This window comes from Enhydra lutris, unplaced genomic scaffold (assembly GCF_002288905.1).
Source record: "Enhydra lutris kenyoni isolate GAN:26980312 unplaced genomic scaffold, ASM228890v2 scaffoldscaffold8, whole genome shotgun sequence".
Classification (NCBI taxonomy): Eukaryota; Metazoa; Chordata; class Mammalia; order Carnivora; family Mustelidae; genus Enhydra; species Enhydra lutris.
In genome coordinates, this window is record NW_019154092.1 from 13,702,378 (window position 1) to 13,724,613 (window position 22,236).

Sequence of the window (22,236 nt, forward strand, 5' to 3'; positions counted from 1 at the left end):
TAAGTCACACAGAGTCCACGGTGGCCCATCTTCTCCATTTTTGAAATATTCTCCTTAATGGCTGTGCTCATCACCCAGCCAGTGGAGGGGAAGGAAAAAGCATTGTTGGCATCACTGTCTTCTGCCACAGCCGTTTAGGGACCACTGGTGCACACATGTGCATCGACGCACTCTCCTTTATGTGTTCACACAGGCTCTCATGCTATTGCCCACATGCACACATACACATACATGCTCTGAACTCGAAGAACTGTTCATTGTCATTGCGGTTAGTTCTTAACACTATTTCGTTGGTGGAAATCAGTGTCGTAGGCTAAGTTCCCTAGAAGGACAGTCTGAAATAGAATTTCTCTCAGGAGTGGGGATTAGGGAAACAAGCTAATGTAGAGGAAAGCAAAGCAAAAATGTGGTCTCAGTTGCAGACTGGCTTCCTGCAGGGAACACTCTGGGGCATGAACTGCAGCACAGAGCTGATACCAGACCTGAGCCTTCATTCTGTGACATTTTATAGGAAAACTTCATTAAGTAAAATCCACTATAGAACCTGTGCTTGTATGCCCAGAGGCTAAGATTTATCTTTACATTGAAAAAAAAGTTGCCTAAGCAACATATAAAATAAGCACAGAACAGTAGGGCGAGTACAGTTTATTAGGAACAAATGGACTTCACATGTTTTGGAAGCATTTTTATTCACATATTAATTCCACATATATTTATTAACTGCCTGCTGTAGACTTTGTGTGCCCAAGATGCGAGGGATATAGCAATGGATGAGACAAAAACATGTCCTTCATGCTGTTTTGCATTATTCTGCTAATTAAAATGAATGTAATCTGGAAGGTAAAATGGGAATCTAAAAACACCCTTTTGGCAACATTTCTGACTTGGGATAACAGAACTTTATTTGTATTTAAAAAAATTAAATTTCAGACTTTATAGTAATCAGTTCTGGTCAGGGTCATATATGCCACATCATATTTTTCTTTTTCCGGGGAATAAGATTTTGAAAGCCCATCTTAAAAAAAAAGTTAACAATAAATTTTGTTAAAATTATGATTCTTCGGAGTTTGCATTTATTCCATCAGGCATCAGCATCATATCTTCCTCACTGATTTCTGTTTTCCTTTCCACACTGAAGAAATACAAGATGCATATTGACCGAAACACTGGCATAATTGAAATGTTCATGGAAAAGCTACAGGATGAGGATGAAGGAACATATACTTTCCAGCTTCAAGATGGAAAAGCAACCGGCCACTCCACTCTTGTTCTCATTGGAGATGGTAAGAAGTCTGTGGCACATTAACTCAAAGACTTCACTGTTCCCTTCAGTGCAAATACCCTGTGACATCAAAGTGGTCATGTGGAAGGCAGCAGGAAATGTTTCTTGTATTTCAAAGACTGGAATCCAATTTCAGTGAATACTTTCCACAGTATTTCACCAGATTTAACCTTAGCCCACAGGGAAGACTGCAGTTAAATGATCTCCTGTCTAAACAAGTATTTATTACTAAAATTCTCCAGTGAAGGAGATTGCAATACAACGAAGACTGCATCTGTATCTCAGAAACAATGATAGTACCTTATACTGTATACTTTAAACTACTTAAATTAAGAAGAAAAATATGCACAAGTGGTTCATGCCAGATCAATTAATCCTACTATATAACTGGATTATACGTCAGCTGCCATAAGCCACTGTAGAAACTACCAACATGTAAAATGTGGCATTTAACAAATGTGGCATTTGGAAAGGCTGGCCAAATCTCTACATTTGCAACATCCAATACTATTTCACTATTTCCTTGCTTCATGACCTTGAACGATTTACTTAACCTTCCTAGCCTCTTTCTTCATTATAAAAACTTAAATAGGTTGTCATGACATATAAGTATGTTATAATAATGAATATAGGGATCTCTGGGTGGCTACATCAGTTAAGTATCTGCCTTCAGCATGTGTCATGATTCCAGGGTCTTAGATTCTAGTCCCATATCAGGCTCCTTGCTCAGCAGGAGGCCTGCTTCTCCCCCTGCTTGTTCTCTCTCTGACAAACAAATAAATGAAATCTTAAAAAAAAAAAAATATATAAATCAGCACAGTGGCTGGCGTATACAGTTATACCACTCAACTCAATTCATACTTCTTTGTTTTTCTATTTTAGTTTATAAAAAACTCCAGAAAGAAGCCGAATTCCAGCGGCAAGAATGGATCAGGAAACAAGGTAAAAATGGGCAGTGAGTAAAGAGAAAAACTTTGTATTTCTTGAAAAAAATATTCCAAGATTAATTCCATAACAAATTTAAGTATATATTATTGCTAATGTTAATAATGCCCTGGTAAATAAACAAATAATTGAAAATATTTATTATTAAATTTATGTCAGTTTAAAATATTTGAAAACTAATCTTGAATTTTAAAGTATCACTTTATATATTTATGTATATAAATATACTTTGTATACATATATCATTTTAGAATTTAAGAATGAGCTTTGATTTTGCATTTGTGATTAATAGAGTGATTATTGATGTCATTAAAATTTTCTAGGTCCTCATTTTGCTGAGTATTTGAGCTGGGAAGTGACTGGTGAATGTAATGTACTATTGAAATGCAAGGTAAGGAGGCATCTGGGTGGCACAGTAGGCTGAACATCCAACTCCATTTTGGCTCAGGTCAGGATCTCGTGGGTCAAGAGACTTGAGCCCCACGTCCAGCCCAGTGTCAAGCTCCCCACTTAGTGGGGAATTTCTTGAGATTCTCTCCCTTTGCCCGCCCTCTCTCTCCCTTTCTCTCTAAAATAAATAAGCAAATCTTAAAAAAAAAAAAAAGAAGAAGAAGAAGAAGAAGAAATGCAGGGTAAGAAGTAGGTAGATTTTAAATATTTGATATAAGTGAAATAAAAATAACATAGAATGTGAGAAAGGAAAGATCAATTTTTCATCGCCATTTGAACCAAAATGCTAAGTGACACATTCTTGCCATTGATTATTACTGTAATCATTGGTTGGGAAGATACATAAAATAAAATGAAACCTAAAATAAGATAAAATAAAACAGCTTAAAAATATGGGAAGATAAGATGATTGCACCTATTAATTTCACCCTAATTAATAAGGACTGGCTCTTCTCTTTTTAAATCAAGGCTTTATGTTTTTTAGGAGAAGTTTTAGGTTCACAATAAAATTGCAGGGAAGGTACAGAGATTTCCCAGGTAGCCCCTGTCCCCATACTTGTATAGCCAGCATCTTCATCAACATCCCCCCACCAGAGTCGCACATTTGTTCCAAATGATGATTCTACATGGACATGTCATAATTGCCCAAAGTCCACAGTTTACATTAGGGTTCACTCTTGGTATTATATATTCTGTGGGTTTAGATGAATATATAATGACCTTTATCCACCATTATGGTATCATACAGAGTTTTTTCACTGCCTTAAAAAGCCTTTGTGCTCTGCCTATTCATTCTTCTCTCCCCTGCCCCCATTTAAAAAAAAAAATTAATCTCAGAAGAATCTCACAGTGTCTTTGTTTCAGGCCAAATCTTCATTCCAAGTAATAGATCTATTCCACAGTCATTCCAGATACACTGTCTTTCCATGGAAGTGTAGCAATTTCCTATCTAGCTTGTATGACTGAGGCAACAATACCTTTGAGTATTGGCTAGCTCAGCTGTGGGTTCTGAAACCAGTGTGCTGTCAGGATGGAAGAGGCTTGGTCAAGAGTTTGCAACTCATGACCAATTGTCTTATTAGGCCTAGGGAAAAATTTAGAAATAGAAGTCCATATCACATTCTGAATCATTTTGTACCTTAGCTCACGGTGTGTTCAGCTGAGTGAGTCATCAGAATGTTTTGAGGCTGGAGTGTGAAGGTCATGACAACAGACAGTGACTCCAAAGTAGAAGCATGGGTTTGGCATTGGCATTGTAAAAGTCAGAACCCAAGTGCCCCCGTCTCTTCTAGGTCTGATGACATTTAAAGGAAGAGCAATCTACCAGAAATATGTCCGAAGATAAAGTCTAGGCTTTATTTAGCCTCTCAGGAAATGGCAAACTTCCTGAAAACAGTTTCTCAGGCACCACCCAAAGCCCTCTCTCTCCTCCTGGCTGTCCACGGCCATGTTGCCCCTGACTCGCTTTCTCCTTCATATTGCCCACCCCATAAACCATGCCTTCCCCGAGACCCACATGTCTATCCTCCTTTCTGTACTACCTGTTACACTAGCCTTCTGGGAGGTGAACTCTGGTGTCCTGTTTCAATGGCTTTCCTCAGGAAGATCAGCCCTTTGCCCAGATTCTGAATGCAGAAAGAGATTCTGAATAATCATACATTATGTATTCATGCTGTTCCAGTGCTGGAGTGATCTTTCAGCTTCTCTGACAAAATCCTTTCTCTAGGCCCAGCTTAATCATCTTTTCTGTAAAGCCTTTCCCTTTTCTGTCCAGGTAGAATGAACTTTCCTCTGTCTTGCCATTGCTCTTTGTTTCATGATTATAGCAATTTTGGTACATTTACCAATTTATATATTCATTATAGTTAATGGGGTATGTGTAGTTAGATTCATAAGACTGTCGTGGGCCAGCCCCATTTGGAACTACTCTACTCAACAGAATATGGGACAAGAACCTCAGCTTGCCTGCAAGGCAGTGCTGGGCACTCCTCTCCTGCAGGAATCCACTTTACCACCCCCTGATGACAGCTAAGGTGCAAGGGGACAAGACCTACTTTGGTCAGTGTAGGAAATGAAATGGCTTTAAAAATACTTCGTACTCTAAGCATCCAGTACCTTCTGTAACAACTCCTTAGGCAGAGCTTCCAGCGGTCCCCATGTAATCCCCATGCCCAAATTACAAGTGTCAGCATACTTAGGGAAACCTAAAGCTGTGGAGTCCATTTCTAGTCCCTCCTAGTCCCAGCTTTTTTCCCAGTCAGGGGTCATTTTTATCAGAAGCGATGTCGCCTAGTAACAGTTACTTCCTATAATTCAGGGACCAGTTTACAGGATTATAAAGAATGTTTGTGTGTGCTGGTTTCACTATAAAGTTACCAGTGTTGGTTCTTATGTTACTTTATGTTTATGTTAATATTTATTTATTTATTTATTTAAACACATTCTGTTATTTGTCCCAGGGGTGCAGGTCTGTGAATCATCAGGCTTACACACTTCACAGCACTCACCATAGCACACACCCTCCCCAATGTCCATAACTCAGCCACCCTCTCCCTACCCCCCCAGCCCCTAGCAACCCTCAGTTTGTTTTGTGAGATTAAGAGTCTCTCATGGTTTGTCTCCCTCCTGATCCCATATTATTTCATTTATTAATGGAAAGTTTTTAACATTTTAAAGCTTGCATACCCTTGTTTATAATTACATTACACATTTTTTTTCATCTGTTTGATTTGTGGTTATATCTCCTCTTTGGGGAATTATGTGTTCATTTCCCTAGGTGTTAGGGATTGTTTTCTTGATTTGTATGAAGTCTTTACTTTTTTATATAATTTTATATAATTTTAATTATATAAGAAATACATGAATATACTCTTCTTTGTAGAAAATTCAAACATTGTAGATCAAGCTCAAGATCCCTTTAACTGTATGAGTGTGTTTAGCCTATTTGAAGTTTGTATAGGTATAGGATTTAAATGTTTCCTCAAACTTGCTAAGGAATTAATTTATTAAATCATAGTTGATGGATGTTAACTAAACTTACCATGGTAATCATTTTATAATATATACATATCTCAAATCAATATATTTACCTTACACTTATACATTGTATGTCAATTATATTTCAATAAACCTGAAAATACTTTAATTAAAAAATGTTTTTAAAAACATACTTACCTTCCACATTTATTTGCAAAGCTTCATTGGTCTTTTTAAAAATATTTAGAGGGGTGCCTGGCTGACTCAGTCAGTAGACCATGTGGCTCTTGATCTCAGACTCGTGAGTTTGAGTTCCATGTATGTAGAAACTATAAATAAATATACTTTAAAAAATAAAAAATAAAATATTTAGATACATATTTACTCATTTAGATATATACTTACTCATTCTGTTCTTTTGATAAAGGATTTTTTTTGTGACACAGGCTGTATTTTAATGTGATGGGATGTGTCTGCCCATGATTTTCAGATATTTATTATTGTTATCTATTTTATTTAAGTCTGCCTGCTATCATGTATGTATCTATTCTTTTCTGCCCACCAGTTTTTTTTTTTCCACCAGATAATTTAAAATCAATTTTTATTGTTGGACATAGAAATGCTATTGATTTAGGTTTATTCACTTGTATCTATTTTATTTTAAACTCTTTATCAATTAAAATAGCTTTCAGTTGATCCCTTTAGAGATCTATGTCTCCTTCCCCTCTGATTTCCCCCAGCTCCCTTGGGGGAGATGAACCATTAGAGACTGTGGACTCTGAGAAACAAACTGAGGGTTTTGGAGGGGAAGGGGATGGGGGGTTGGGTGAGCCTGGTCGTGGGTATTAAGGAGGGCATATATTGCATGGAGCACTGGGTATGATGCATAAACAATGAGTCTTGGAACACCGAAAAAATAAAATAAAGTTAAGAAGAAATCTGTGTCTTATAAGTTCAGTGCTTTCTGTTCTATCCAATGCTACATTAAGAACTGTTTAGTTTTGTAAGAGTAGCAGTCCCCTATTTCAAGAAGTATAATTATGGTTTTTCTTCTAGGTGGCAAATATTAAGAAGGAGACTCATATTGTGTGGTACAAAGATGAAAGAGAGATATCAGTGGATGAAAAGCATGACTTTAAGGATGGTATATGTACCCTGCTTATAACAGAGGTAGGTGACTGTAAGTGTGAAATGTAAGTGTATTAGTTCTGTACCCTACATTCTTCTAAAAAAGAGACTAGATTCTGTATGCCTTTGCCCCACACATTTTTAACACCTTACTTCTTGCTGCTCCAAAGATCCCTGCCCTGACATCACCCAAAAAACAAGCCATAGGAACACAAAAGCTTCTCTCACCTTGTGATAAGGCATGGATTTGTCAGATATCCAATATCCAACCAGTATTGGCTAGACACCACCAACTCTGGCCTCTCTGAACTACCTCTTTTCATAGTTGGGTGAGTGGCAGGACAATTAAGTGGATTCTTCTTGGTTTGCTCTTAAGCCTCATGATAGCTTGTTCCCAAAAGTACAGAGACAATCAGACACAGTATTCAGTTAAGTACAGATTTTTATCTACTTTTTGTCTAAAAGAACATATCTTTCAAATATATGTGATCATTAGTTTTTAATATGAAGGCAGAGTAAAGGATAAGGAATTTAAGTCTCAAATCAATTATAATCTTAGAGGATGAAAAATCAGGACTGCTAGCAGGTCAAATGATGACAGACAGGTTAATCTGTGAAGTCCTCATCACTCCCTTGGCCAGATGTTTGTTAAGTGGTTTGACAGCGGGTCTATAAACCACAGGACCTTAAAAATGCAAACACCATTCTCTGAGGCTGCTATAATCTGCAATGTGGTGTTTCCTTTCCCCCTTAGTTTTCCAAGAAAGATGCTGGGATTTATGAAGTTATCCTGAAAGACGACAGAGGAAAAGATAAGAGCAGACTGAAGCTTGTGGATGAAGGTCAGTCTTCTCCTAACTGCTGGGGTTCTTTTTGTGTGTTCTGTGTATAGAACTAACTAACTAAGTTAACTAATTTAACTAGTTAAGTAATAATTAAGGTCATGCTGAGTTTTTGTTCATAGATTTTGTTTTAATTTAAATTCCAGCAGAGTGAACTACTGTGTTATTAAAAAATATTTCACTTTTAGTCTTCCTGGAAATCAAAGAGTACTTTTGATCTTCAGAGAATTTATAGTCCATAGTCCACAAGGGTTCTGTTTTCAATATAAATCATCATTTTTGTTTCAACCCTATAAAAAATGTTCCAGAATCAAAAGCTACTGTGAGGGACATCTGGCTGTCTCAGTGGGAGGAGCATGCAGCTCTTGATCTCAGGGTTGTGAGTTTGAGCTCCAAGTTGAGTGAAGAGATTACTTAAAAAAAAAAAGTTTATTAAAAAAATAATAAATTACCATGAAAACATGTCACCGAATAGTCCACTCTTAACAGATGGCAAGAAAGATTTATATATGAAATGCCAAGTTGTCAAGTCTCTCAGTTATTAGCAGAGCAAGAAAGCAATTTCCATTTTTCAGAGACTTCTAAGGACAAATATGTCACGATAACAAAGACATACATGTGACCACCAAACTTCCAAGCATGCTCTTGAACAAGATCTTTAATATTACTAACGGTGTAGGTCTGACTTTGATTTCACCTTCCTGATCCTGGTGGAGGCAAGACTAAATGTGCTTATTGGCAAGAAGCATTATCAGGCAGAGAAATATCAGGAAACCTGATTGGCTAATTCGTTATGAGTTGATGGCACAGATAAGAAAATTCCACATATGTAATCTAAAACTTCTTGGGACTCAAGAAGAGAATCCTGAAGCCAAGAACCTTCCTGGAAATCTCACTGTGGCTTTCTCTAGAATGTAAATATGGTGACAGTTACAAAGAATTAGAAGGAAAAATATATCAGAATGAGAGTAGGGATCTTTTAAAGGTTGATACAAATTGAGGCATTATTCCCTCAAAGAGCACTTCTGGTCACTTGATCTGCAAATTCACCTGTGGCCAATACCCTTCACCAGGCAGGTTAATGCTAAGATCACATGCTACTCACAATTTGAGATCTGACCTTACGTTGAGCATTTTTATGCTAAAGCTCTGTCTATGAATCTCTATTCACAGCCTTTAAAGAACTGATGAGTGAAGTATGTAAAACCATAGGTAAGTTAAAATGGTCTCCCCACAACAATGCTTCACTATTCTGGATAGGCTTACAGCTGTATGAATGAACTATCCTGTTTTCCTCTTTCAGCTCTGTCTGCTACAGACCTGAAAATCCAGAGCACAGCTGAGGGCATCCGGCTGTACTCTTTTGTTACTTACTACCTGGATGATCTGAAAGTTAACTGGTCCCACAAGTAAGTAAATGGGAAGTTAACTGCCGTGTGGAAATTCTTTTTGCTGTGTGTGTGTGTGTGTGTGTGTGTGTGTGTTGGCAGGGGTAGGGAGGGAGCAGCAACAACCTTCTCTTCTTCCTCTCAGGTAAGGAGCCTTCTTACTTCCCAGGTCTGACGTTGACAAGTGTAGGACAGAAGCACCCCACCATTCCTTTAGCGTGAGGTTAGCGCTTTCCCTCAACACGTGTGTGGCGAGGCCAGTGATGGCTAAGATCATCTGTCTTTGGGATCTGGGAACTGTCATCATCCATACACATCTCTGTAATGGAACTTCTACATCCAGAAGGTTGAGCTTGGGCTCCCTCTGCTTTGCCAGGCAAATGAGATTCTTACCCCTCTTTCTAAACACAGCTCACCCCTGCTATGGCCTGGAACAAAACTGAAGCAGCATGCACCATGAGCCACCACATTTCCCATTATATGAGTTAATAGCCATTCACCAAAGAAACCTAATCCAGTGAAGTGCCTGAGTTTGTTCTTGTTATCATTGATAGCAGTTGGCATAGTTGGGCATTGGCATGTCTCTTGTCCTCCCTTGGCAGGCTTTGGGGATTCAAGATTGCTTTGGGAATGTGTATTTGAGCTAGACTGAGCCCGCAGATCTGTTCTAATCCCAGGTTCCTTTGTGGAGTATAGGTGAACCCAAGTTCACCTCTGGTATTCTAAGAGCTAAAGTAGGTTTCTACGTTCAGTCAGTCCCCCTGTTATACTTTCGACATTGTCCTTAACCACTGCCCTTCCTTGAAATGTCCTGAGCTGAAAGAGAACAGCCTGGCATAGAAATCTGATGGGGCACAGGTCCCTTCAGTCCACTCTTTGGATGCAGGGGGTTCTTATTCCAGAAGTTCTTTAGGAGCCCCACCGAGCAATAGGTCAGTGTGGCAGCCCTGGGAGGAGGCACACAACAGTGTTTATTTGTATCTTCCCTACAGTGGGTGTCTATCACATGCTGGCCGCTGCCCCAAGCCCTTCACATGTATGAATTCATTTACTATTCACAGCTCTAAGAGGCAGGTCTAGGAAGCTCAGGCTGGGGAATGACTTGCTTGAGGTCATACAGCTAAGTGGCAGTTGGAGGACTAAGCCCAGGCCTGGCTCCAGAGCTCCCCACACAGTGGTGTTCCAGTTGCTTTAAAAGTCTAGATCGAGGGGTGCCTGGGTGGCTCAGTGGGTTAAAGCCTCTGCCTTCAGCTCAGGTCATGATCCCAGGTTCCTGGGATCGAGCTCCGAATTGGGCTCTCTGCGCTGCTGAGAGCCTGCTTCCTCCTCTCTCTCTGCCTGCCTCTCTGCCTACTTGTGATCTCTGTCTGTCAAATAAATGAGTAAATAATCTTAAAAAAAAAAAAAAAAAAAGTCAGATGGAACATTTAACCGGAACTGGGTCCCACAAAACAGACATTTGTGTTTTCTTTAAAATGACTACTATGATACAGAACAGTGTTTTTGTTCTTTTTCTCTTTCTTTTCCTGAGCTCTTTAAAAAAAGAGAGAGAGAGCGGGGAGAGAACAAGCGAAATTCCAATTTGAATGCTTGGGGTTTCAGTCCTTTGTTCTATTTCTTTCAGAACACATTTTAGGAAAGTAATTATAAGTTAAAATAGATCAAATTCTAGGAAATTCCTCTGTGACATCTAGGACATTCTAATATATCAGTCTGAAGAATAAGAGAAGATGAATTAACTGAGTCATCAAAAAGCTTTATATCATCTTTAAAAGAATTACTTGCTCAAAAAAATTAGAACATTCAGTTTTAAGGAAGTTGCTATTAGACTAGCAAGGCATAAACCTTTTACACTATTTGGTCTAGTCAGCTGAATGACTATTTTGTGTACCCATGTGCCTATGAAAGATTCAGGAACCAAGGACTGATTGTCTTCACTGTCTTTACGTAAGTGTGGCATAACAGGAAAAAACTTGAAATGGGTTTTAGCCTTGACTTCATTCCTATCTGTCCTTGAATCTTAGACAAGTCATTTAATATTTTGAAATCTTAGGTTTCTTTCATACAAAATAGGAACAGTACCTGTTCTATCTCATAATAGTGATGGAGCCAATGAGAGAATGAAATTTATGGCACTTTGTAAACCATGAAGGGCTTTACAAATCTAAGGTATTATATTATGCAAGTTAGTCAGAGGTTAGAGAATTCAAACAGATTTATTAGAGCAAAACCAAGGACTATCTTTCTAGCTCTTTAAGACATATATATTTCTCAGACTCAAGTCTATGGGTACAGATGGGTTCCTTTACCCTACATCTTATAGCAGTATTTTTTTTCCTTTTTTAAAAAATTTTGGGGAGGAGGAGGGATAGAGGAAGAGGGAGAGGGAGAAGCAGGCTCCCCACTGAGCAGGAAGTCCACCCTGGGGCTTGATCCCAGGACCCTGAGGTCATGACCTGAGCCAAAGACAGATGCTTAATTGACTGAGCCACTCAGGCATCCCTCTTATGGCAGTTTGTGAATATATTTTAAAGACTGTACTGTATAAGAAAAAAGCTGAATGTTTATTTGAAAGCTGAAACTTTTTTAGTGGAGATTTTTGCTTTTCTGTTTTTAGATCATTTTGTTTATTACAACTACCAATGTAATACATGCTTGTTTTAGAAAATATACTTATAATATCATATTACATATTAGAAAGAGCTTATAAGATAATATCATCCATAGTTTTCCTAGCCATAGTGTAAACTTTTTGGTATACTTCCAGTCTTTTCTGTATGCATAATTATTACTATAATTATTTCTGTATACTGCTTTTTTTCTGATTTCCTCACATGTTTACAAACTCTTCATAAAGTTTCTTTCAGCATCATTGACAGTACACCTACCTCTACCTTTCTCTTCATTTATAACAGTAACATTTCTAAATCATCAGATCACAAGGCCAAGTGTTCTATTTGCTTTTATTCTCTAAAGAATGGAATGTATGTGTCTGCTCATGACCTGCTATAGAATTTGGAGGAACTCATGTCCAGGGACAGAGAAAGTGCCTCATTCATCATGGCAGACTCTGCTTTTCATTGTTTTAAATAGCTTTGTAACCACTTATGTCAATAGATGTCAGCCACAGATGACCCTCCTTAAGTCTGTTTTTACTTAGTTTGTAAAATCTGACTTATAGCCATAGACCATCTGCAAGAAATATGCAGTAATAGAATACATAGTTTGGACTTTTCACTTTAAAGATTCTCTTAGTCCTACAAATAAACCGAAGCAAAAGCAAAGTTAATTAATACCACTGAGAAGTATCAGTGTTGCAATCAGCTAGGGCCCCAGACTGTTGCTGGAGGTTAAATGTACAGACTGTCCACACCCCACCCCCACCCTGGGCCTTGGAATCCAAGTTCTGTGATTCAGGGCCCACATTTTTTCTTAAGCTGAACATGCATGGTTCTCATGTTGTTTGAAACCCTGTTAAACTCTAAGCTGAGACCCTCAAAGAGACAAAGTAAAAATCAGCTGTGGATGAAAGGAGACAATAACAATGTTTTCTTTGCTGTGAACAGCGGTACTCCTATTAAGTACTCGGACAGAGTTAAGAGTGGGGTCACCGGGGAGCAGATCTGGCTGCAAATCAGCGAGCCCACTCCGAATGACAAAGGCAAATATGTGATGGAGCTCTTTGATGGCAAAACTGGACATCTGAAGACAGTGGATCTTTCTGGACAAGGTAAATGAGTATTTTACAGATTAGAACTTTTCTGTGGAGGAATGGACTTTTTCAAAGGAATGAAGGGTGATAAGAGGCCATTGCATCTGACTATTGGAGGATGATTGGAGATTTTAAGAAAGCAATTTAAATTCAGCATGGTGGTAGAAGCAAGAATTCAGTGGGTCTTGAAGTATCAGTGAAAAGTACAAAATAGAGACAAACACAGAAAGGAGTCCCTTTTCAACATGCTCACAAAGGAGGGCAGGCTAATTTACAGTCACCTGAGCAAGAACAAGCACTGAAGAAGTTCTGGTGACTGGAGTTTGAGCATGTTTAAGAGTTTAAGAATTCAGTTGAGCTGGAAGATGTGAGTGACGAGAAATAACCAATGTATCCGTGTTCTGAAGAAAGGAAGGTCTGAGATCCAGGGCAGGGGTGAAGGCATTGACTTTGGAAAGGAGTAGGGATCCCTTTTCTTTAGAAACCAGGGGTGGGGTGGGTTGGGGTGGGTTGGGGTAGGGGGTTAGGTAAATATGAATAAGCAAGGATCAGTAGTGAGGAGAAGAGAAGAAAGTTGGAGAAGTTGGGTCCTTATGGCCTCAGATGTCTTGGTCATCTACTGCGAGACTGGGGGCATCTGGAGAGAAGAGGGAAGAGAAGCAGGAAGTAATGAGAGATGTGGAAGATAGAGTCGAGATGTAACACGCAGCTAGCAACCACAAGATAAACAGCTCAGAGTGGTGGATGAGGAGAGGGAGCTTGTGTTCCGAAACTGTGGCTCTTCATCTGTCAGCCCCAAGGTCTTGGAAGCCACAAGGTCAGGATGTTGTGCCCCGAGGCTCTTAATGTGTAGCTTATTTATCACTGTCCTTGCCTCCAGCTCCTGTCTCTATCATCCCCCCTCAAGGACCTGGGACTCAGCCTCTGGGCAGTCCTTCCACTGCTCCTATCTAGCTTCTGCCTCACATTCCTTAGGGAGATCTTGGACTGACTTTTTCTTCCACCTCTTCATATACTAAAATGCAGTGTGAATATTCCAGAAGTCTTAGTGTTTTTAATCTGCAGAGAGTAGACTCACAAGAGCTCAGCCTTTCAGCAGTCCTGCCTTGAATTGTTTTGGGCTGAGCCACCAGGCCCTTCCTCCCCCCACTTCCCCCCCTACACCCACCCACCCCTCATCTCCCACCCAGGAGGGCTAGAAAGAGGGGAATGGCTGCCTTCAGGCTCTGCTGCTCCTGAGTCACAGGCTGTAGTAACAGGATTTCTTCTGTAGTCCCTCTGACAACCAAAAAACGGCAACAGGAAGGGGTGGATAAATTTAAAACTTAAAAAAAAAATTTTCTTTTACTCTCTGGCCCACCCAAGCAGATTAGTTCAGCGGGGCTCAGTTCTTCCTGTGTCGTGTGGGCAAAAGGAAGAGAACTAAACGCTTAGCCTAACTGGTCGACCTCCAGAGACTTGAAGCCTGACTTTTTATGCTTCTTTTTCCCCTCCATAAAAGGAGGGGGATGGATTAGTATTAGGTAAATACTTTCAAGATGTAAAATACGGTGATTCCCAGACCACATAGGAGCAAAGAGGAGGTGAGAGAGATTTCAAAATAAAGCTGCCTTTATGCCCGAACTTTTCGAAGTGGCTTGCTCAGCAGGCTTGGGTTGGGGAGAAAGATTTTAGAAGTCTGTAGCTCTCCTTTCCTTGTCTCACTGTCTTTTCTCTGGGCTCCGGCCCAGCTTAGAAGCATTGCTTCAGCTGGCACTGGCAGAGGCTGTGAGCGTAGTAGCTCCCGTGCCCTTTAACACAGATAGATGGGCCAGACCGCGTAATACGGAAACATTTCACTGTCCAGCTCGGAGGCTGTGCCCTGTGGGATGATTTAATAAGAGAAAAGTCTTTTTGATGTTCAGGATGCTTATCCTGCAACCATCTTTATTACTATTTTATCTTTGGCAGAGCTAATCTTTTCCTCTCTGCTTGAAAGGAAGGCCTCTCACCAAATTGAGAGCTTCTAAAATCCACTACTTCATCTTTTCTACTTAGAAAGTATTTGCTTCTCCCTGCAAAGTCCATTCTGTTGCAGAGTCAACGGGCAGGCACAGTCTTATTCAATCAGTTTAGTCGTGTCTGGACTGACCACACTGACCTCAGGCTGCGAACTTTAATCTGCTACTGTGTGTTGTCAGTTCTGGGTGAGAACATTCTAACGTCTCTCTCTCTCTCTCTTTTTTATTTTTTCTCATAAAGCCTATGATGAAGCCTATGCTGAATTCCAGAGATTAAAGTAAGTCCCTTGCCATTTGTGTGCCCTGATTTCTCTGGAACATGGTGTGCTGCTCTCCCCACCTGAGGGTTAGAGAGGGTCTTTCATTTTGGCAGATGCCTAAAAACAGCACTTTCCACTGCTTTGCTGAGCAGCAAAATGTCTCTGAGGCAATGAAATGCAGTCAAGATTTGCTACTTTGAAGTACCACTAAAACAAAATTCTTCTTTGTTTGTATGTTTGTTCGTTTCTCTCAACCACAGACAAGCTGCCATTGCTGAGAAAAGTAAGTAAAGCCCCTTCCCATTTACTCCTGGCATCGTCTCAAAAAAATAGCTTTTTTTTTTTTAATTTATTTTGACTGTAGACAGAGGGTGAAGTGTTTTTTTTTTTTTTTTTTTTTTTCCTTTTTTTTTTTTTTTTTTTTTTTTTTTTTTTTAAATCTTAGGTGTTCTACATATGTTTTCATTTAGTCTCTTGAGTAAGAATGTCTGTGAAAAGAAGGTCTCAGATTACATTTTAAAAGAATGTCACTGAGCTCTTGACTTGAGCTAACCCCTGGGTATCTTGAGAAATCTCTGGGTACAAGTTACACAATAAGTTTTTAATCACTTGCAGCAGGCACAACGTATCAGAAAAATGTATCTATATTAAAGAAGAAATAAAAAACTGTAAATTTGATATCAGATAAATCACTGTAACTCATCAAATACTCCTGCATTTTCCTAAGAGCTCCTGTAGGATACAAGAAGCCAAATAAGGCCTTCTTGAATACTTCACAGTCTGCGTAAACAAACACCGAACTGTCAAGCCTTTGTACCCAGAAACATGCTCACTCTTAACTTCCTTAGCTGTTGGCCTCATACATGGAGATTTCTAGACCTCAGTCTTTTAAAGATTCTGAGAGACAAGACTAATTACGATAATCATTCAGGTTCTCTCTGAGTGTGTGAGGCAGAGTTTGAAAATTGTTGAGGGCTAAAATTATATAGAGTCAGTCCCAAGCTGGAATGGAGGGAACCAGGACGGGGAGTGAGCAGTGAAGTCACCTGGCAGCCTTTCAGTAGCTCCAGGTCATTCAGGATGGAACTTTCCACCTTTGACTGCTTTCCCCTCTCCTTCCTGCTCTTTTCTTCTCCCTTCTCTTGTGCTGGGTTTGTGAGTGGTGAGGCAGCTGCTAGCTGTGAATGGGGCTGATGCCAGCACCAGCACGGAGCGTGCCGGGGGAGTACAGCATGAGAGGGGAGCACTTCTCCTTGGTACCAAGTGGCCCCCTTCCAAGCCTGTATGCATAAGCAAGGCCAGTGTCCACAGTGGACCGCCACTCCCCATTGTTGAACTCTGGTGGGCAAGGAGCCCGCTCCTCCCTCCAGATCATGAATTCTTTCTGAAGTTTCTGCATTGAAGCAGTTTAGCGCTATAAGAGACTTGAGTGCCCCTGTGTTTAACCTTTTGTAAGCTGAGGGATGCTTAATTCAAACATCTTTCACGCAGATCCAAAATGTAAAATAGGTAAAAGCCAAGTTAGTGTAATTGAAGGTGGAATGGGATCTGGGCTCCCTGACTCAGTGTCCTTCCTCAGACTTCCTCCCAGGGCCCCCAAGGAATCCTGTGGGTGCTATGGAGCAGGGCTGGGTACCTTCATGTCCACAGGCATAATGCAACTCTTCCCCCATTCCCCAGATTAGGAGACTATGGTCCATGCAGTGAAGTGACTTGCCTAATGTCACACATTGGTTGGTGCAGGAGCCAGATGAGGAATTGAGCTTACAAGTGGTACAAGGTGTAATGGAATCAGCAGGAAATTGTAGTCAAGATTCAAGACTCGTTCAAAGCTGTAGTCTGACTTAGTGAAGAAGGGAGTTGTACAAATAGGGATCTAGAGTAAAACATTAATTGAAATGGGCCTAAAATTGAGAGGGTGGTGGCCACTGCATTAGTGTGAGAAGCGTCCCTTTGAGCAGATTACAGAAAGGTGTCCTTCCCTGGGGCTGAGCCAGTTGTACCCAAAGCACAGGGCTTGGTGGGGGAGCAAGAGGTCAGCTCTGAATTTCAGCACCCTTTCCCACACCTTGTCCCCTCAGCTAGGGGCCTTTGTACTTCATGGACATAGACAGTAGCCCTACATAGTCCTACACACCAAGAACTAACAGGAGACAAAAATGGGAAGCTCTCTAGGAAAGGCCCAAAGAAAGCCCACATCTGCAAAAGCCTCGTGGCATACAGCCTCCAATTACACTTTTTTTTTTTTTTTTTCCAAATGATAAGGAAGCCCTTGAAAGAGGCCAAGCAGACTTGGAGGCTATCCATAGAGATCTGCTCTGCTTCCTTGAGCTGAGCCCCACTGAGCTACAGAAGGGCCAGGGCTGAAGATAGTCATGAAAATTATAGGGCAGGTCTTAATACGACAAAGCCATCTCAAGCTGATAATTTGGGTAGAGGCACCCACGCACACAAGTTATCTGTGCAAGGAAGGAATAACATCTAAAATTACCGGACCCTTTCCTAATTTTGCGTATTAAAAATAGGTATAAAATAATTGTTAGGAGAAGGAAACTAAATTGGAAAGTTAGTTCCCTGGGGTGCTTTTGTGAGTGTGATCACTGGCGCTCATCATTTCAGTGATTAACCAGAAACACCTATGCTTGCAGACCGCGCCCGAGTGGTGGGTGGACTCCCCGATGTGGTCACCATCCAGGAAGGCAAGGTAAGCATGGAGCACTCCTGTCCCTGCTTCTTCCACACTAGCAATGGATTCAAGTGCCATAGACTTCGTTCCGTCTAAGAGCTCCCACCGCCTTCATCTTAAGCCACTGCTGCTTTGGCTTGACTTCAGAGTAGCCAAATACAAGAATCAAAATGGAGTCCATTTTTCAAGTCAGCATAACGTTTTGTAGACCAAGCATTAGGATACAAGTTACCTTATGTGGGCACATGTAGACCACTTAGTCTCTTCCCAGAGGTACCCTTTCATATCACGAGAAGCAAAAAAGGTTCAATCACAACTAAGTGACAAATGTGACTGGAGAAAGATGCGACCTCTAACACCTAGTGGAAAATGGGCTGTCCCCTTAAATACTTCACCTCTGAAGGGAAATATCTGAAGGGAAGGGAAACATCTTGTGCCGTGAATTTCTGTAGGTTCTGTTTCAGTTGAAAACTGATTTATTTGTTTTTTTAAAAAAAGATTTTAGGGGGCGCCTGGGTGGCTCTGTTGGTTAAGAAGCTGCATTCAGCTCAAATAATGATCCTAGGGTCCTGGGATCGAGTTCCGCATCAGGCTCCCTGCTGAGCAGAGAGCCCGTTTCTCCCTCTCCCTCTGCCTGCTACTCTGCCTACTTGTGCTCTCCATCTCTCTGTCAAATAAATAAATAAATAATAAAAAATAAAGATTTTTATTTATTTTTTTACAAATGAAGTTGAGAGAGAGAGAGAGCGCAAGGGGGCAGGGAGGCAGAGGAAGAGAGAGGGAGAAGTGGGCTCCCTGGTCATCAGGGAGCCTGATGTGGGGCTCCATCCCAGGACCCTGGGATCATGACCTGAGCTGAAGGCAGACATTTAACCGACTGAGGCACCCCCAAAACTGATTTCTTTCCATTTAACTTTAAACTAGTATTTCCTGGCTCCATAATAATCTCTCTGAAAAGCAATGAACATACTTTCTAACCTGGATTCACTGTCTTCATCCTTCTGTTTCAAAAGCAATGAAAATACTTTCTAACTTGGATTTACCTGCTTCATCCCTGTTTCATTAAGACAAATTCAGTAAGTCAGCCATAATGGATGGGTTCTTGAAGGAAAACAAAACCTTTTCCCAATGAAGACATATGATGGGTGGACTAGGGATAAAACAAGGCATGTGGAAATGCTTTAGTGAGAGGCAGGTCTCATCCAGCTGCATTTCTTCATGGGTGGAATATAGATGACCACAGCTGACCTGAAGCTCAACCAATGCAAGGTTGCTTTTGTCTTTAAACTCCATTTTTCATGTTCCTCATTTAATGGGGTTCCAGATATTCAACTCATTGGGTTGTAGTGAGAATTCTGAGAGAGAATGTATGGGAAAGGACTTTGTGATCTATAATAGAAATAAATCTAAAATAGGGATAGTAGTTTTCCATGACACCTAAGGTATTTGGGAGTTTGGCTTGGTTTTGTTAAAAGTTTTAACCCCCAAGGGGCCCCTGGCTAGCTCAGTCAGTAGAGCATGCAACTCTTGATCTCAGGGTCATGAGTTCATGCCCCACATTGGTCATGGAGCCTGCTTAAAGAGAAAAAAAAAAAAAAAGTTTTAACCCCAGGTCTGCTTGGATAAGTTTGATGGCAATAGCTTGATTATTGCTGAATAATGTGTTTATAGGATAATTCAGTAAGAAATGCTAATTAACCATGGAGGGAAGAGATTTCTTAATCTCCCAGTTTTAAGCAATACTCTTATAGAAGAGATAGTAAGTGATCATATAAAACCCTTTAGAAGGGATATTTAGATGAATATCCTCTTCCTGTATATTGTGAGCCCTAGTTCTTTTCCTTATACTTCCTGAATTTCAGTAAGAAAAAAAATGCAAGAATGGAATTTAAAATGTGAAGTAAATTCAATACGTTGGCCATCAGAGAAATGCAAATTAAAGCCACAGTGAAATATCATAACACCTATCAGAATTGCTAAAATAAAAATAGTGACAACAAGAAGTGCTGATAAGGATGCAGAGAAACAGAATCACTTGTACATTGCTAGTAGAAATGTAAGCCAAGATTGTGAAGCCAATCAGGGAAATAGTTTGGCAATTTCTCAAAAAAGAAAACATGAATTTGCCATATGACCCAGTAGTTATACTCCTGGGCATTTATCATAAAGAAAATAAAATTTATGTTCACATAAAGACCTGTATACAAATGTTCAATAGCAGTTTCATTCACAATGGCCCCAAACTGGAAACAGCCCAGATGACCTTTCTGGTATATATATATATCCCATGGCACAGTATTGAGCCATAAAAAGGGACAAAGTATTGATCCCTGCAGTAACTTGGATGAATCTGCAAGGAATTATTATGCCAAGTGGAAAAGGCAAGGTGAAAGGTTACATGCTATATGATGCTATTTATATAATGCTTTAGAAATTAGGAAATTTTAGAAATGGAAAATGGATTGGTGTTTGCCAGGAGTTAAAAATGAGGTTGGGGGTAGGTGGTGGGGGTGGGTATAAAGGGCAACATGAGAGATCCTTGTGATGGAAATGTTCTTTATCTTGATTGAGGAGATGGATACATGGACCTAGACAAGGGATAGAATTGAATAGAACCACACACACACAAAACACCAATGAGTACAGGCCAAACTGGGGAGATGTGAATAAGAACCATGGGTTATATCACTGTCAGTGTACTGGTCGTGTTATTACACTATGGTTTTGTAAAGTGTTAATATTAGGGGAAACTGGGTAAGGGCCCATACAACCTCTCTATTATTTTTTACTACAGTTTCTGAATCTACAATTATCCTTAAATTTTTCAGCAAAAAAGTAATGGTAAACTAAAACGATCAGCCTAAACATTGATCTTTTGAAGTAAGAGGGTTTCAGCACAGATGGCAATATAATAAAATATCAGGAAATAGGAATACATTTTGGTAGAGCACCGTCTCAACTACAACAGACTGGTTGGGGTTTGAGGGGAGAAATAAACGGAGGGAGATGGAACCTGAAGATGAATCCCATTATCTGAAACAGCTGTCATGATTCTGCTGCTGGGCTCTGTGAGGCAGACAAAATGCAAAGTGAGCAGGTGGTGATTATGGCAATGAGATTTCTCTACTGAGACAGAATCCAAATGCCACATGAGAGCAAAAGACATCTATGTGTTCATGAAAGCAAGAGTGCAGATGGGAACTGGCAGCAAACTCCTTCATGTGGCTCTGATGATGAGCCTTCCCAAAGCCGGGAAGCTGAGGCCCTCCAGAAATCTACTTAGGAGTGAAGTCAAATTATAATTGAAGCAGGTGCATGCCCCTGTTATCACATCATTCCACCCGTTATTCCAGGGGCCTTGTATTATCGTCCTTTGGGTCCTGCCAAACCACCAGAAAGTTTCTTGAAGTTGGATCGTTGTACCTGATCTATCTCCTTCCCTCTCATAAAATGTGTTTTGCAGGCGCTTAATCTCACCTGCATTGTGTGGGGCGACCCAACTCCAGAGGTTTCCTGGTTAAAGAACGAGAAGCCCCTGGTCCCAGATGACCACTGTAGCGTCAGGTTCGAGGCCGGCAAGACTGCCTACTTCACCATCAGTGGGGTGAGCACCGCCGACTCCGGCAAATACGGGCTGGTTGTGAAGAACAAGTACGGCTCAGAGATAAGCGACTTCACAATCAGTGTGTTCATCCCGGAGGAGGTGGCTAGGAAGGCGACTGAGCAGCCCCAGAAAGGCAACAAGAAGGCCAAGTGACCAGGAGGCTGTACGAGGGGAGCTGCGCTGAGCTGCCTTGTGTTACTCACGTGTGAATGGCCTGGGTTAAGCGTAAGGAACTCTTCCCGCTTTCTACTTCCCATTTTTGTGCTGGCTCAGGGGAAAATCATAAAATCTCTCATTCATATAAAAAAGCATCAACTAACAACATTTTGATAGTTTTCTTTATCAACAAATTCTGTGTTAAGAAAATGCCATTGGTCGCACAAATACTAGGAAACGGTTTTAAAGAAAAGACCAGAATAAAGACGGAGGGAGGTTGGATGATGGTCAGAGAGTAGGTGAATATGTTGTGGAGCAGGATTTGGACTTGGCTCGACTTTTCCCAGGGAAATTCTCATGGGTTGCAATCATACTTCAGCATCCTGTCCAAAGGGGGATGAATTGTTGAGCTAAGCAGTGTGTTTTGTGTGTTGTTAATGATAGTGACGTGCTTATCTGTTGGCAGTCTTGTGATTTGGAGCCTCCTCAGTATTAATAAACAGTCCTCACACCTCTCCTCTTTCCCATTAGTGTTTTTCTCCTTCCTGTTCAGCTGTTCAGTGGTGTGGTCTCTGCTGCCTCCTTCCCACTGCATCTTACAGCACATCTTCTGATTTAAATTCCTTTGGATTAAAGTAGTCCCTTCTTAGTATGATCATATGAGCCATCCAAGGTCAACTGAGGTTCAAGGGTATGAAATTGCTCCATCGTTTTACATCTGGCAGCTTAATGTACAATCAAGTCGATCCCATTGTTAAGGTACCCAAAGTAATTGCATGTAATGTGTCGATCAAGGATAATAAGACG

The 22,236-nt window shown here is 40.5% G+C and overlaps 1 protein-coding gene across 1 annotated transcript in view; it reads left to right on the forward strand.

The window, feature by feature from the left end:
- Positions 1 to 21,951, forward strand: part of LOC111142541 (myomesin 1) — a 153,958-nt gene extending 132,007 nt beyond the window's left edge. Inside the window, exons 30-41 of the mRNA XM_022495800.1 lie at positions 1,139 to 1,283; positions 2,165 to 2,224; positions 2,551 to 2,618; positions 6,710 to 6,823; positions 7,536 to 7,623; positions 8,797 to 8,835; positions 8,927 to 9,032; positions 12,578 to 12,741; positions 14,965 to 15,001; positions 15,244 to 15,266; positions 17,632 to 17,687; positions 21,133 to 21,951. Coding sequence (XP_022351508.1) covers positions 1,139 to 1,283; positions 2,165 to 2,224; positions 2,551 to 2,618; positions 6,710 to 6,823; positions 7,536 to 7,623; positions 8,797 to 8,835; positions 8,927 to 9,032; positions 12,578 to 12,741; positions 14,965 to 15,001; positions 15,244 to 15,266; positions 17,632 to 17,687; positions 21,133 to 21,426 — 1,194 coding nt within the window. The 3' untranslated portion in view covers positions 21,427 to 21,951. The remainder of the gene's footprint in view (positions 1 to 1,138; positions 1,284 to 2,164; positions 2,225 to 2,550; positions 2,619 to 6,709; positions 6,824 to 7,535; positions 7,624 to 8,796; positions 8,836 to 8,926; positions 9,033 to 12,577; positions 12,742 to 14,964; positions 15,002 to 15,243; positions 15,267 to 17,631; positions 17,688 to 21,132) is intronic.
- Positions 21,952 to 22,236: the final 285 nt, after the last annotated feature.